This window comes from Pygoscelis adeliae, unplaced genomic scaffold, assembly GCF_000699105.1.
Source record: "Pygoscelis adeliae isolate BGI_AS28 unplaced genomic scaffold, ASM69910v1 Scaffold14, whole genome shotgun sequence".
In the NCBI taxonomy this organism is placed as follows: domain Eukaryota; kingdom Metazoa; phylum Chordata; class Aves; order Sphenisciformes; family Spheniscidae; genus Pygoscelis; species Pygoscelis adeliae.
The window spans coordinates 8118864-8131704 of NW_008825109.1; the positions used below are offsets into that span (position 1 = coordinate 8118864).

Below are 12841 nucleotides of genomic sequence, written 5' to 3' on the forward strand. Positions count from 1 at the left end.
AGTAGTATTGGGGGGAACAGAATTGGTTGTAAAATTGCAGGGTTTAATTTGCAGAGAGAATATTTTAGCATATGTATTTTTTCTTTCTGAAGTCAACTAGGTTTTTACAAGAATCTTTTCATTATTATTATTATTTAGATGTGGTAAAATTATATGGAATAGTTGTATTTGACTGTACAGTCACTAGCTATAGTAATAGTGCTTTGAAATCTGTTTCATTTAACTAAATTTCCAAGCCTTCTTTTCAGGTATTTTTAATGCCTGTCTTTATACAGATAGCTTGAATGCTGTTTAAAATCTGCAGGTCCCTGCTTTATGTAGGTTTATGTTAATCAGGCTTTGTTTTAGAAATATGACATTCTAAAGTGACTTGGTAGATTGAAAATAAAATAATTATGCCTGAAGTCTTTTCTGGGAAGTTCTTTTTCTAGTGAATTATAACTACAGAAGATAATGAAAGTATTTGTGTAAATGGACTGGGCACCAAAACTTTCAGAAAAGCTGCTTTTCTGATATTTGGAACTCTGTCTCTTAATCCTGTGAAGATGTTCAATTCCCACAAAAAGCTGGACATAATGTGGTTCCTGTCGCAGAAGTGCTGACAGTCTGGGTCCAGCTTGTGAGATAGTTAGTTGCTCTGAAAGCTGCTGCTACGTCCTCATTCTATGAGAGGAGAGGATTGCTCTCACTTGACTGTGGGAACTGTTCTACAGAAGTACCTCAAAATTGTCAGCTAAACTGCAGCATTGAAAAGCTGAGACCACTTAAAATGCTGTAAATTACATGTGTATGAATAGAGGAACAGAGCCAGGGTTTGCAGCATGTTTGGAGATCCTCACAACCGCAGAAGATGAAGAGCATCCTTGTAGCAGTCAAAGTGGTTAAGGCTTCTAAACAGTTAACCTGCTACTTGAAGCCCTATTGAATTTACTGGGAAGAGGGGAGTCACAGAACTCTTGAAAAGGGATGCCAGAGGGATGGGATGCCACCCAGAGGGACCTGGACAAGCTTGAGAAATGGGCCCGTGTGAACCTCATGAGGTTTAACAAGGCCAAGGGCAAGGTCCTGCACCTGGGTCGGGGCAACCCCCAGTATCAATACAGGCTGGGGGATGAAGGGATTGAGAGCAGCCCTGCCGAGAAGGACTTGGGGGTACTGGTGGATGAAAAGCTGGATATGAGCCAGCAATGTGCGCTCGCAGCCCAGAAGGCCAACCGTATCCTGGGCTGCATCAAAAGAAGCGTGGCCAGCAGGTCGAGGGAGGTGATTCTGCCCCTCTACTCTGTTCTGGTGAGACCCGACCTGGAGTACTGTGTCCAGCTCTGGAGCCCTCAGCATAAGAAAGACACGGACCTGTTGGAGCGGGTCCAGAGGAGGGTCACAGAAATGATCAGGGGGATGGAAGACCTCTGCTATGAAAAAAGGCTGAGACAGTTGGGGTTGTTCAGCCTAGAGAAGAGAAGGCTTCGGAGAGACCTTCTTGCAGCCTATCAGTACTTGAAGGGGGCTTATAAAAAAGATGGCGTCAAACTTGTGACAGGACAAGGGGGAATGGCTTTAAACTAAAAGGGGTTAGATTTAGACTAGATATAAGGAAGACATTTTTTACGCTGAGGGTGGTGAAAGACTGGCAGAGGTTGCCCAGAGAGGTGGTGGATGCCCCATCCCTGGCAACATTCAAGGTCAGGTTGGACGGGGCTCTGAGCAACCTGATCTAGTTGAAGATGTCCCTGCCCACGGCAGGGGGGGTGGACTAGATGACCTTTAAATGTCCCTTCCAACCTGAACTATTCTATGATTCTGTGAAAATAATTTTATACCTCTGTTGTGGTTAGGGCAAGGCTACAGGGCACTCTTGCTGTAGCAGCTGCAGCATGGCAGTGAAGTACAGCTTCTGGGAGGGTTAGGTGGTGCAAGATGAAGGTAGGAGAGGAATAGCTGCCTAGGATATTTATTACATGCTGTGAGCTAGCATGTACAGAGCTCCGTCTTGGTTTGAATGAGGAGCCAGTTGAGAGTTTATGGGTCAGGATTAACAGGACCACCAATGTGGAAGACATTGTGGTAGATGTCTGCTACAGACCACCTGATCGGGAAGAAAAGGCTTTCTTCAGACAACTGGAAGAAGCCTCATGTTTGCAGGCCCTTGTCTTCATGGCCGGGGCTTCAACCACATCGATATCTGCTGGAGGGACAGCACAGGAGAGCACAAACAATTCAGGAGGATTCTGGAATGCATTCATGGTAACTTCCTGACACAGGTGGTTGAGGAGCAGAAGAGGGGACATGCTGTGCTGGACCTCATACTTAGAAACAAGGAAGAACTGGTTGGAGATGTGAAGGTTGGGGGGAAGCCTTGGCCACAGTGACCATGAGATGGTGGACTTGAGGATCCTGGGAGGAGAAGCAAGACAAAAGGTGGGATCACAGCCCTGGACTTCAGGGCAGACAACTTTGGCATGTTCAGGCCAAAATTTGCTTGGAAGAGTCCCATAGTATGGGATACAGTCCTGGAATGAAGAGTGCTGTAGGAGAGTTCAAGATTCATCCATCTTCACTTACAGGACTTTACATTATCATAAATTTTCATATTAATGCCAGGGAAGAAATGTTTTCTTGATTATGTTTTGAATATGCAGTAGCCAGAATCTAGTCAGGAGGTGGGAACTCGTCATTGTGCAGCTGTGGCTTTCAAACTTCTTTATTCAGCAATTCCTTACGCTTGGTGACTATGATCAGACTCCATACTTGCTATTGAGAGGGCTTGATGCTGCTCCCTGTGACAGCATCTCCAGATGCTGTTACAGAAAGTGGCTTGCTTGTTGCTGAATAGTTGCTAATCTTTGACCTTTTCCATGCCAGTTTAAATCTTTGGCTTTCATCTTATACTGCTTTGTTTGTATAGGACAATACCACTTATTTTAGGACCATACCACTGTGTTGCAGTGCTTTACTTCAGGCCATGCTTTATTTCTTTCATCTCCCAGTGCTAATAAATCCACGGCCTTGGCAGCTATTCCCGTTGCTAGTCTAAGGAGAAGATATTCTGCAAGATAGTGTTTTGGGGACTGTTTTCCTAGAAGGTAGTACAGGTGAGTTGCTACCCTGGCATATCTGAGAATGGATAGAAAGAACCTGGGTAGATGCCAGCATTTAAATATAGGTAAATGAAGTTGTGCGCTTAGATGAGCATGGATGTGTGTGGGAGCACAGATGGCGGAGAGCATGGTAGGAAGGGCCTGTACAAAAACACAAAGACGCTGGATTTAACCAGATAAAACTCTCTAGCTTTCCATGTACTGGCATTCAGGAGGTTGTGTCAGAATTATAGAATGGTTTGGGTTGGAAGGGACCTTTAAAGCTCATCTAGTCTAATGCCCCCTGCAATAAACAGGGACACCTTCAACTAGATCAGGTTGCTCAGAGCCCTGTCCAACCTGACCTTGAATGTTTCAAGGGATGGGGTTGCATATGAGTGCAAGTTTTAATTAGGGGCAACTAGACCTCAATCACCTTGTCTGGGTATCAGTGTTGTCTGCTAGGGAGAGAGTCTAGTACGTGTTTATCTTTGTGTAGTTCTCTAAGAGTTCACAGGCTGGTCAAGTAGCTGCTGTGTGTTCTCTGAACACATATTTGAGTAGTGTAATGCCTATTACCTTTAAGCCTTTAATTCAATACAACTCTTCCAGGAGGTGGGTTTTAAAAATTCACTGTCAAGTTCTGATCAGGCTGTTAAAAAAGATGTCTAATAAAGTTTAAATTGGAAGTCAGATTAGTACCAACCTTGTTCAGATGCTCAGGCCTTGGAATAAAGGTATACTGTTCACTGCAAACAAGAAGTGTTACCTTCTCTACAAAAAGGGCACAGAAATATACAGTGTCACTTAAAATGCGTAGAGGTGTATGCAGACCTTTTTGCACTGATTCTTTGAGAGAGACTGGTAGCTTTAAAACCGTATGTTATCTGCTCACTGTTTGATCTTCTCTTTCTCAGGGTAAACAGAATAGCATCAGACCTCTCCAGGCTCCATAACTGACAGCAAGTGAGATTCCTGTTTAATGGATTGTTTACAGCTTAATTTTCCCCCTGTTCTTCAGGGAATTGGTGTCTCTGAGAAAATAATTGCATGCTTGATGAGGACAGAAACTTTATTGCAGCGGTCCAACAATCTGAATACAATTGTGACACTATACAAGAAACTTCAAGCAAATGGCCCATTCAGAAACCTTACGTAACCATAGCAGGTTTGAGTTTCCAGCAGATTTGAGTTTGCCTTTTTGATTATCATCTGATGTGAGAGGAGGCTTAGAGTTTCAAGTTCACAATAAACCTATTCAGAGCAACTCTTTTATTAGCTTGAACAGTATCTGCAGAGTTCTCTTCATCTCTGGCTTTACTAAAAGAAACTATTTAAACTTAACCAACAAGCAGGGATCGTGGAATCATAAGCAGAGTATCATTTTGCTTTGATAAGGCCATCTATTACTTTGGGCTCTATCTGGAGTTCTTAAATGACCCTGTTTATCTCTTCTGCTTTGTGGAACTTTTAGTACTGTTCCATGCAACTTGCTTATTTTTTAAGACTTCAAATTAATTTTAAACCAGTGTTTTGTGTCAATATATATATAATATATATATATAATTTATATATATATAAATATATAGCCTTTTTCCCTACCCTCATGTGCAGTTCAGCATAACAGGAAGGACAGAATGAAGTACTGACAGGTGGGAGAAGGTTAGAGTTGGAAAAGAGCAGGTATTTTCTGGGTGTTTTAAGGGGAAAGCTGAGGTTTTGCAAGTTTGGGATCCTGTTTGGATTTTTTTAAACCCTTCCAAAACACCCAGAAAACAAGCTGGCTTTGTTCCCCTGTTTTCTTCTCGTAGACTGAAGTCTTCCCTGTTGATTGTGGGATCCACTGCAGTTATTCTCCCATGTCCTCATTGCTCCCAGACTGGTGGACTTCTTCATGCTTTCCTTCAGGCAGCTCCTGGGGTTAACTTTGAAATTCTAGTGACTGTAGGTTGTGGCTCTTGGCTCATACATGTGAAATTTCACACAATACTGCAGAGCTGAACATGCTCAGTAGCTTTGGTAGAAGTTCTGATAGCATGCATTCTACTCAGAAATCTTTCTCAGAGTTGAAATGAATGGAGCTATTTAAGCTTTTTAAGTGTGAGGGTCACTGAGAGGTGTTTCAGTGCAGGTTCCAGAACTGTAGCTTGGTATCTCCTGCCATAGTTCTGGAGATTGTAAGTTTGTCTTCTTTTGACATACACCTATTCATTTCCATCTTGTCTGAGAGAGAATACTGACTTCTATCATATGAGATTCTCTTAAAAAAAAAAAATGGAGACCAGGTCTTATTTCTCTATACTGTGTTATCTCTCTGCGTGAGTAAAAGTCTATATTTTAGACAAAGCAGAATAATTTGTTTTGTGTTAAATCTCCTGTGGTGTGTGGTGTTCCATCTTCTGCTGTAGAGAAACTCTTGGGCTTTCCATTTCTTTATATGTGGGAAGGTATTTTGTGTTATGGCTCACTGGTGTATTTAGGCTGATTAAAACAGATAGTTTGTGCCGAGTTCCTGCGTGTCAAGGTGGGATCAGTAAAGTCTGAAATATATGGACAAATACTATTGAACTAGAAGACTTCTGATACTGATTTTTGCTTTTATTCCAGGAATGTACTCCGGAGAACCTGGAACTGAAAAAGAAGATTTTCGGTCAGTTAGATCTTATTGTTGGTGACAAAGTTATCTTGAGCAGCTCGACCTCTTGTCTCTTACCCAGCACATTGTTCACTGGCCTTAAACATGTTAAGCAGTGTATTGTGTCACATCCTGTAAGTATGATGTCATGTTATGTTTTTGTAGTAGTACAGGTGTTTAACTAAACTGCATCCCAAACTCTTCCTTGCAGGCTGAGATATAGAAGGATATTTGGAGTGCTTGTGTGCCATCATTAGTGTGCAGGGGCCTGACTCACCAGAAAAGCTTTAGTTTGGTCATTCTGTGAGCAGCAGCAGCTACTAAATTGGGAGGCTGTATGCGTGTGTGATATTGTTGGCTCAAGATACGTTCTGTGTTAGCTGTTGTGCTCATATTGTTGTGTGTTACTCAAACTACTGGCTCTCAAAATGTAGGAATTCTGTGTTTTGAAGACAAACCTATAAAATTCCCTACTTTCTTCTTGTGGCATCGTTAGTTTTTTCTAGTATCCTTTTTCAGCTGCTGTTAGGTAACAGTAAGGATCCAAACAATGAGCTGCATGTGCTTGTCAGGTAATGTCAATGAAAGATGGAAGCTTTTGACTCTGGTTTCTTCAGACTTCTGATGCAGAAGCAGTATACCTGAAGAGGAAAAGCAGGTGGATGAAATGGAACAAACTGTACTTGGAGCTGAATTTGCATACTTTGTGACGAACTGGGACAGGGCAGTGATGCAGAAATGGCATGACTAGAGGTGGCAGCAGAACCTCAAAATGCTGAAGGGTACCTGTGAGCCTCTGTAGAGGTCTATGTGGGTCTGCCAGACAGCAGTTTATCGCATCTCTCCTCAGCATGTCAGAGCATTTTGTCTTGATCACTGGGATTCTTACTGCTTCTGTTTTCCACTACACAATAGCTAATGAATTTGTTAGCCTAATGTTAGTCTGGTGTTTGACAGATCAGTTAAAGAGGACTGCTGTTATGAAGGTTTGCAGTATCTGGAGAAAGGTACTGCTCTGCTGTCTGCAATTTGGTAACTACATGTTGTCTCTCCAGGGCATCCCTCAGGGTGTAAAGTAAATGTCAGTTCCCTGCTCAAGAGTGGCAGTGTGAACACAAAAATACAGCACTACTTTACTGTAATGTCTCTACAGCTACCTGTAGCCTAATGCTACAGTGTCAAAGCATTTGGTCAGTCCCTTTCTGACACCCCTCCACCACCACCGTTGGTGGTGACTGGGAAGCAAAAGGAACAAAAGGATTGGTTTGTTTCTGTATAATTAGTTTTCATCCCCTTTTAAGTAAAAAAAAAAAAAAGTCCAACTCCAAAGTATGTATCTGTGCCTAGGTTTAGCCTTTCTCCAGTCTAAAATTCAGTAGTTCCTTATCTCCTATTTCCAGGGTTGTAACTTTCTGTAGTGCAAGAGAAGAGGTAATGTCTCTTCTAGACTTCCCTATTAAGTAACAATAGCTATGGGGGTTTTTTGGTTTGGTTTGGTTTTTAACCAATTCCTGGGCTTCTACCTATTCTCTGACTGTTTGTCAGTCTTTGATTTTACATTATTCTCTTTTACTGTTTTCCCAAGTTGGTCTGTACCAGTTGACTTGTTTAGTCTGAGCTGCAGTCCTTATAGGAGCCACTTCTGAAACCAGGTTTTATCAGACCTGGAAAGGTAGCTAGTCCCTGCGTAAACATTTTCTAGGTTGCTGTTGTAAGGATATATGTATAAGGATATATTCCCTGGCGGAAAAGGACCTGGGGGTGTTGGTCGACAGCCGGCTGAACATGAGCCGGCAGTGTGCCCAGGCGGCCAAGAAGGCCAACGGCATCCTGGCCTGTATCAGAAATAGTGTGGCCAGCAGGAGCAGGGAAGTGATAGTGCCCCTGTACTCGGCACTGGTGAGGCCGCACCTCGAATACTGTGTTCAGTTTTGGGCCCCTCGCTACAAGAAGGATGTTGAGATGTTGGAACGTGTCCAGAGAAGGGCAACGAGGCTGGTGAGGGGTCTGGAGAACAAGTCTTATGAGGAGCGGCTGAGGGAGCTGGGGTTGTTTAGCCTGCAGAAAAGGAGGCTGAGGGGAGACCTCATCGCTCTCTACAACTACCTGAAAGGAGGTTGTAGCGAGGTGGGTGTTGGTCTCTTCTCCCAAGTAACTGGCGAAAGGACGAGAGGAAATGGCCTCAAGTTGCGCCAGGGGAGGTTTAGATTGGATGTAAGGAAAAATTTCTTTACTGAAAGAGTAGTTAAACATTGGAACAGGCTGCCCAGGGAAGTGGTTGAGTCCCCATCCCTGGAAGTATTTAAAAGACATGTAGATGAGGCGCTTAGGGACATGGTTTAGTGGGCATGGTGTTGTTGGGTTGATGGTTGGACTCGATGATCTTGGAGGTCTCTTCCAACCTTAATGATTCTATGATTCTATTTTCCAAAGCCAATTCTCTGGAGTACCTTAAAATATCTAATAGTTCTGAAATCACTTTGCAATCCAGCTGAGACTATTTTCTTAGTGACCTCAACTTCACTCAAAGAGGAGTGTACTGGAGGAACTGTGAGCCCAGTGTACTCTTCCAGGGGCCTTTCTGCATCTGTTATATCAGGAAACATGCTTGCTTTGTAGTAGTTGTTGGCTTTTGGTGTTTTTTGTTTTAACCATGGCCTTACTAACATCTTGAACACAACAGTAGGACATGGGGAATGGTGGTTGCAGGAGGCAAGCAGCTCTGGAAGATTGTGAAAACAAGAAGTGTGGAATTTGATATACCAGAAAAATTAAAAGCTAAAGTTGTAAAGCCTCTGGCACAGGTGAACGTGTTGAGGAGAAATGAAATGAAATGCCCAAAGGGCAGAAGGAGCTCATTCCTTTGCTTAACATAGCAATAGGTTCGGTAATTAGAAAAAATAAATGAAACCCCGTAGTGCAGCTGTATGATAGAAATGCACGCAATACTTCTAGGTACAGCTGTTCTCTGCAAGCAGTTTCAGGCAGTGTATCGGTAGAGGTCTTCTGCAGAGAAGTTAATTTCTCATGTACTGTATACACCTGCTAGGTCACACAGCTAGAAATACGGAGCTAGAGGAGACCGTGTGCCATTGAGTGAAGTCCCTTGCTGTACAAGAAACCATGTAATCAAATCACTTAAAAAATTTATTAAGCTCTGTGTTAGATTTTTTTTTTAACTCCACTACTCCTGTTGGAAGTTGTCTTCTAATTTTTGTTCCAATCTTATTACAGTCCATTAAAATTAATTTGATGTTTGTTGGCAGCTTTTGTGTAGCTTAATTCTTTCTCTGTGTCTACTTTGTCATATCCTTTCTTAGCTTTCATTTTGTTAGGTTGAGTAATGTAAGCTCTTCTGCTCCCTGAAGAAAGGCTTTGCATTCCCCTTCTCATTTTTAGAAATCTTCCCCCACCCCCAACTTCATCCACGTTTTAGCACTTTTAGTTTTTACCAACATCTATTATCTCACTCCTAAAAAATTGTCTTCCTAAGTCTCCTCAGTGTGCTCATGAACACACCCATATACTCTCCGTGCCAAGTTCATGAAATAGAATATTTCAATAAGATGACTATCAACACTAATCGTGGAAGAAATTTATAATAGCCTCAGTCTCTCTCAACAATTAACTTGTCCTTTTCCTGATTGGAACCTGTGATATACTTAAGGGTTAGAAAAGCCTTCAGAGAACTTCTTGGTGCTTGCAGTGGTTTGGGTTTTGCTAAATTGCCTGGCACCACACCTGCGATGGTGTCCATCATGCCGTTCTCAGCATTGGTGGTGGCACTGCCAAGGAGACTGATGTGAGAAAGGTTATGTTGGAACACAAGGCCCTTTAAAGGGGATGAAGTAAGTGTGTTATGTCAGTAGTTAGAACAGACGCATCCTACAACAGGTTATGTGTTGGTCAGACTCTATAGTAAAAGGAACCATGTAAGTATGAAAAGAAAGAACACGCAGAGAGGAAAGACTGCTTGCACGTTGCTGTGACTAAATCCTGTAGTTGCATTTACATGAGCACAGTTAAGAGCAGTTGACTATAAGGGAGGACGGTGATGGAATCGCTACTTAATTACCATCCTTTAAATGTCAGTGTTATTTCTGGTAGTAATTTATGATATGTTAGCTCCTTCTGTTGCCTGGAAACTAGACAGAGAGCTGAGTTTAACACCTTAAGAATATGGCTGAAGGACTGCTGCTTTTGGAAAGAGCATGCAGGCAGTGTTACTGCATGTAACACTATGACCTGAAGAACTTTTATCTGTTTCTAGGGTGTTCTTTAGAATTTTTTATTTTTATAAATATTATTTATTTTTTATAATTTAGAAGTATTTTACTTGAAAAATACATTACACAAAGGTCTTGACTTGATAAGAAATTACATTTGGGAAGAGTCAGGGGAGGTGTTTGGGTTTTTTTTAAGTAGGTACAGTGTTTGAAGGTAACCTGTTCTGCAACTTTTTCAAAGTATGTTTTATGTGATATCTGTTACTGTGTTTAGCATGTATTTACAGGCTTGGGCCAGTAGCAGCTTATCTGTTAAGTGTTGCATCTTACAGGTGGTGTTTAACAATAATTTTGTTATAAAGTGCCTGAATATCTAAAAGGAAATGCCTTGTTTCATTTGGAAAGACAGGTGGTGGCCATATGTCTTACAATAACAAACAGCCTGAATATTGAGAAAACATCGGTTGCTCAAGTCAGTATAAAGTCTTCTAGTACTGTTTGAGTGCTGTCATCTTTAGTGTAGCTTCATGAACTTTGCTGGGGTTAAACAGAGTTAGATTTAATGTAAGATTAATTATTTTTTTAATTTGAATGAATACACCAGCTTTTATTGAATTGGTCGTCTTTCAGGGTCTGAAGATCAGGCTTACTGTGTTCACTGGAAAATATCCATGCTAGTAGCAAGCTATAAGGATGCTTTATATTAACTTGTTCTGTTAATCTGTTGATAATTTACATTCTTCTTTTGTGTTTCTTCTTGAGGTAAATCCGCCTTACTTTGTGCCATTGGTTGAAATTGTTCCTCATCCAGAAACAGATCCTTCTACTACAGAGAGAACATATGCCCTGATGAAGAAGATTGGTCAATCTCCTGTCAAACTAAACAGAGAAATTGAGGGGTTTGTTCTGAATCGGCTCCAGTATGCAGTGATAAGTGAAGCCTGGAGACTTGTGGGTGTATGTATTTTTTTTTTTTCCCCGATTTCTACACACAGTCTGCTGGTTTTGTTGATGTGACAAGTGAGATCGTGTATTTAAATTTCCTATAAATTTGTGTCATCTTTGTTAAACTGTCCCTTATGAACATGAAATATATATTAACATGTAAATTAAAAATAGTAAGAAGTGATGTCAGTTATAAATAGCAAAGACTGAGAAAAACAAAGTGATATGATCATAACTATCCTTTATCCTGCTTTCTTTTCAGAATACTGTCATTTTCAGGACAATCAAAAGAACAATCTTAAAAGCACAGAAATCAAAATACTGATTTTTCTTTTTTCTAGGTTGTCTTATCATTTCCTGTTTTCTGAATGTTGCTGGCCTACTGTACAGTGGTTATGAAAATAATACTTTAAAGGGTTTTCTCTTAGGCCTTTCAGGAATTGCACTCATAGCTTCAAACAGTTATTTGATACTTGTAGTTAAAGACAGATTTCTCCTCCTCCTGCCCATTCAGACTTCTAGCTGAGAATCATTTGTTTGTGCCCCTTCAGCTTTTCCCACAGTTACCTGTTCTGTGCTGCAAAGTCTGATCTTTCATCAGGAAGAGCTGAATTATGAGTCTCTTGCTATTCTGTTGAGAAGAGATTCAATTGGGCTTGAGTAGGGCTTACTTTTTTGTCATGGAGAGTGTTTTGATTTTTCAAGCTGTTTAAAACAACCATGCACACAAATATAGGTAAAGATCTTTGAAACTAAGGTAATATTAACATATTGTAAACAAAGCAACTCTTTTTCCAAAGCAGTATCTAAACATAGTTGCTGAACTGATTTTGCTTACCTCTAGTTAGCTTCCATAGCAACACAATACAACAATGTAAAGGGGGTGGTGAATAATAATAAGTAAACCAATATTGTTAGGAAGGAACTGATCTTCTACTGGATGTTTCTTTAAATTAAAAAAAAAAAAGTTTAGATTTTGACCCTTGGCTGATCACCATCATGTTATCTTCTAGATAATATCTACCGCAGGGTGGTGTAATACTAAAATAAGAAAGGTGTTGCATATGATACTTTTTGAGAGGGGAAAATTTCTTATGTTTTCATACTTTCTTCCCAAGTTTCTGTTATTAAAAAAGTTAATACAAAGTCTTAAGTATTTGATAAGAAAAACCCCTTCAGAAAGCTGTAATCGTGTTGAAAGACACAGGATAGAAAGGATAGTAACCTCTAAATTGTTTTTTAAACCCTAATAACCCCAGATGAAAAAAAGATTTTGAGAATAAAAATGTAAAAATGGCTACTAAAAAATGTGAACAAGGAAGTTAAGTTCATGGTGAAAAAGCTAACTGAACTGCAATGTTCATTGTTAAGAAGGTTCCCACACTGTAACCTTTCCTTGAAAGGAAGGGATCTGACGTAGAAGTAGAACAAGTCATGCTAAGAACAAGATTTTTGAAGCAGGAAAGAGTAAATGAGTAATGGCAGATTGTGAAGGAGAAATGGAACATATCCGAGAATCCCAAAACTCAAATACGAAATTGACGAAATACTGATTTAAGCACCTTTTTACGCACCAACTAGCATAATACTGCAGAAATGGAAGTTAGTACTTAAATCTGAGTTCTTTTAAGAGTTCAAAGCGTCATTGGAAAACTGTAGACCAGTAAGTCTGATAATGTGTAGGCATATTGATACAATACCCTTAGTCAGCACAGGTATCTGAGGAAGTAATGCCTCAAAAATCTAGTAGGATTCTTTCATGTCTCTGAGGGGCATAAACTGAATTGTGGAAGTCACTGCCATAGAAGCCTAGGATGCTAAAAATACAAATGGGTTCAGGGAACTTTTAGACACATTCATGTTAGAGGAAGACCATACAGAAGCAACCTCCAGCTGTCAAAGTCTCAAAGACTGGACTGCTGGGAGCTGAGGCAGTACATATAATTGAAAGTATCACT

General features: G+C 40.7%; 1 protein-coding gene across 1 annotated transcript in view; it reads left to right on the plus strand.

Moving 5' to 3' along the window:
• Positions 1-12841, plus strand: part of CRYL1 (crystallin, lambda 1) — a 63190-nt gene that overhangs the window by 25180 nt on the left and 25169 nt on the right. Inside the window, exons 5-6 of the mRNA XM_009327885.1 lie at positions 5685-5846; positions 10701-10895. Of these exons, the coding sequence (XP_009326160.1) occupies positions 5685-5846; positions 10701-10895 (357 nt within the window). The remainder of the gene's footprint in view (positions 1-5684; positions 5847-10700; positions 10896-12841) is intronic.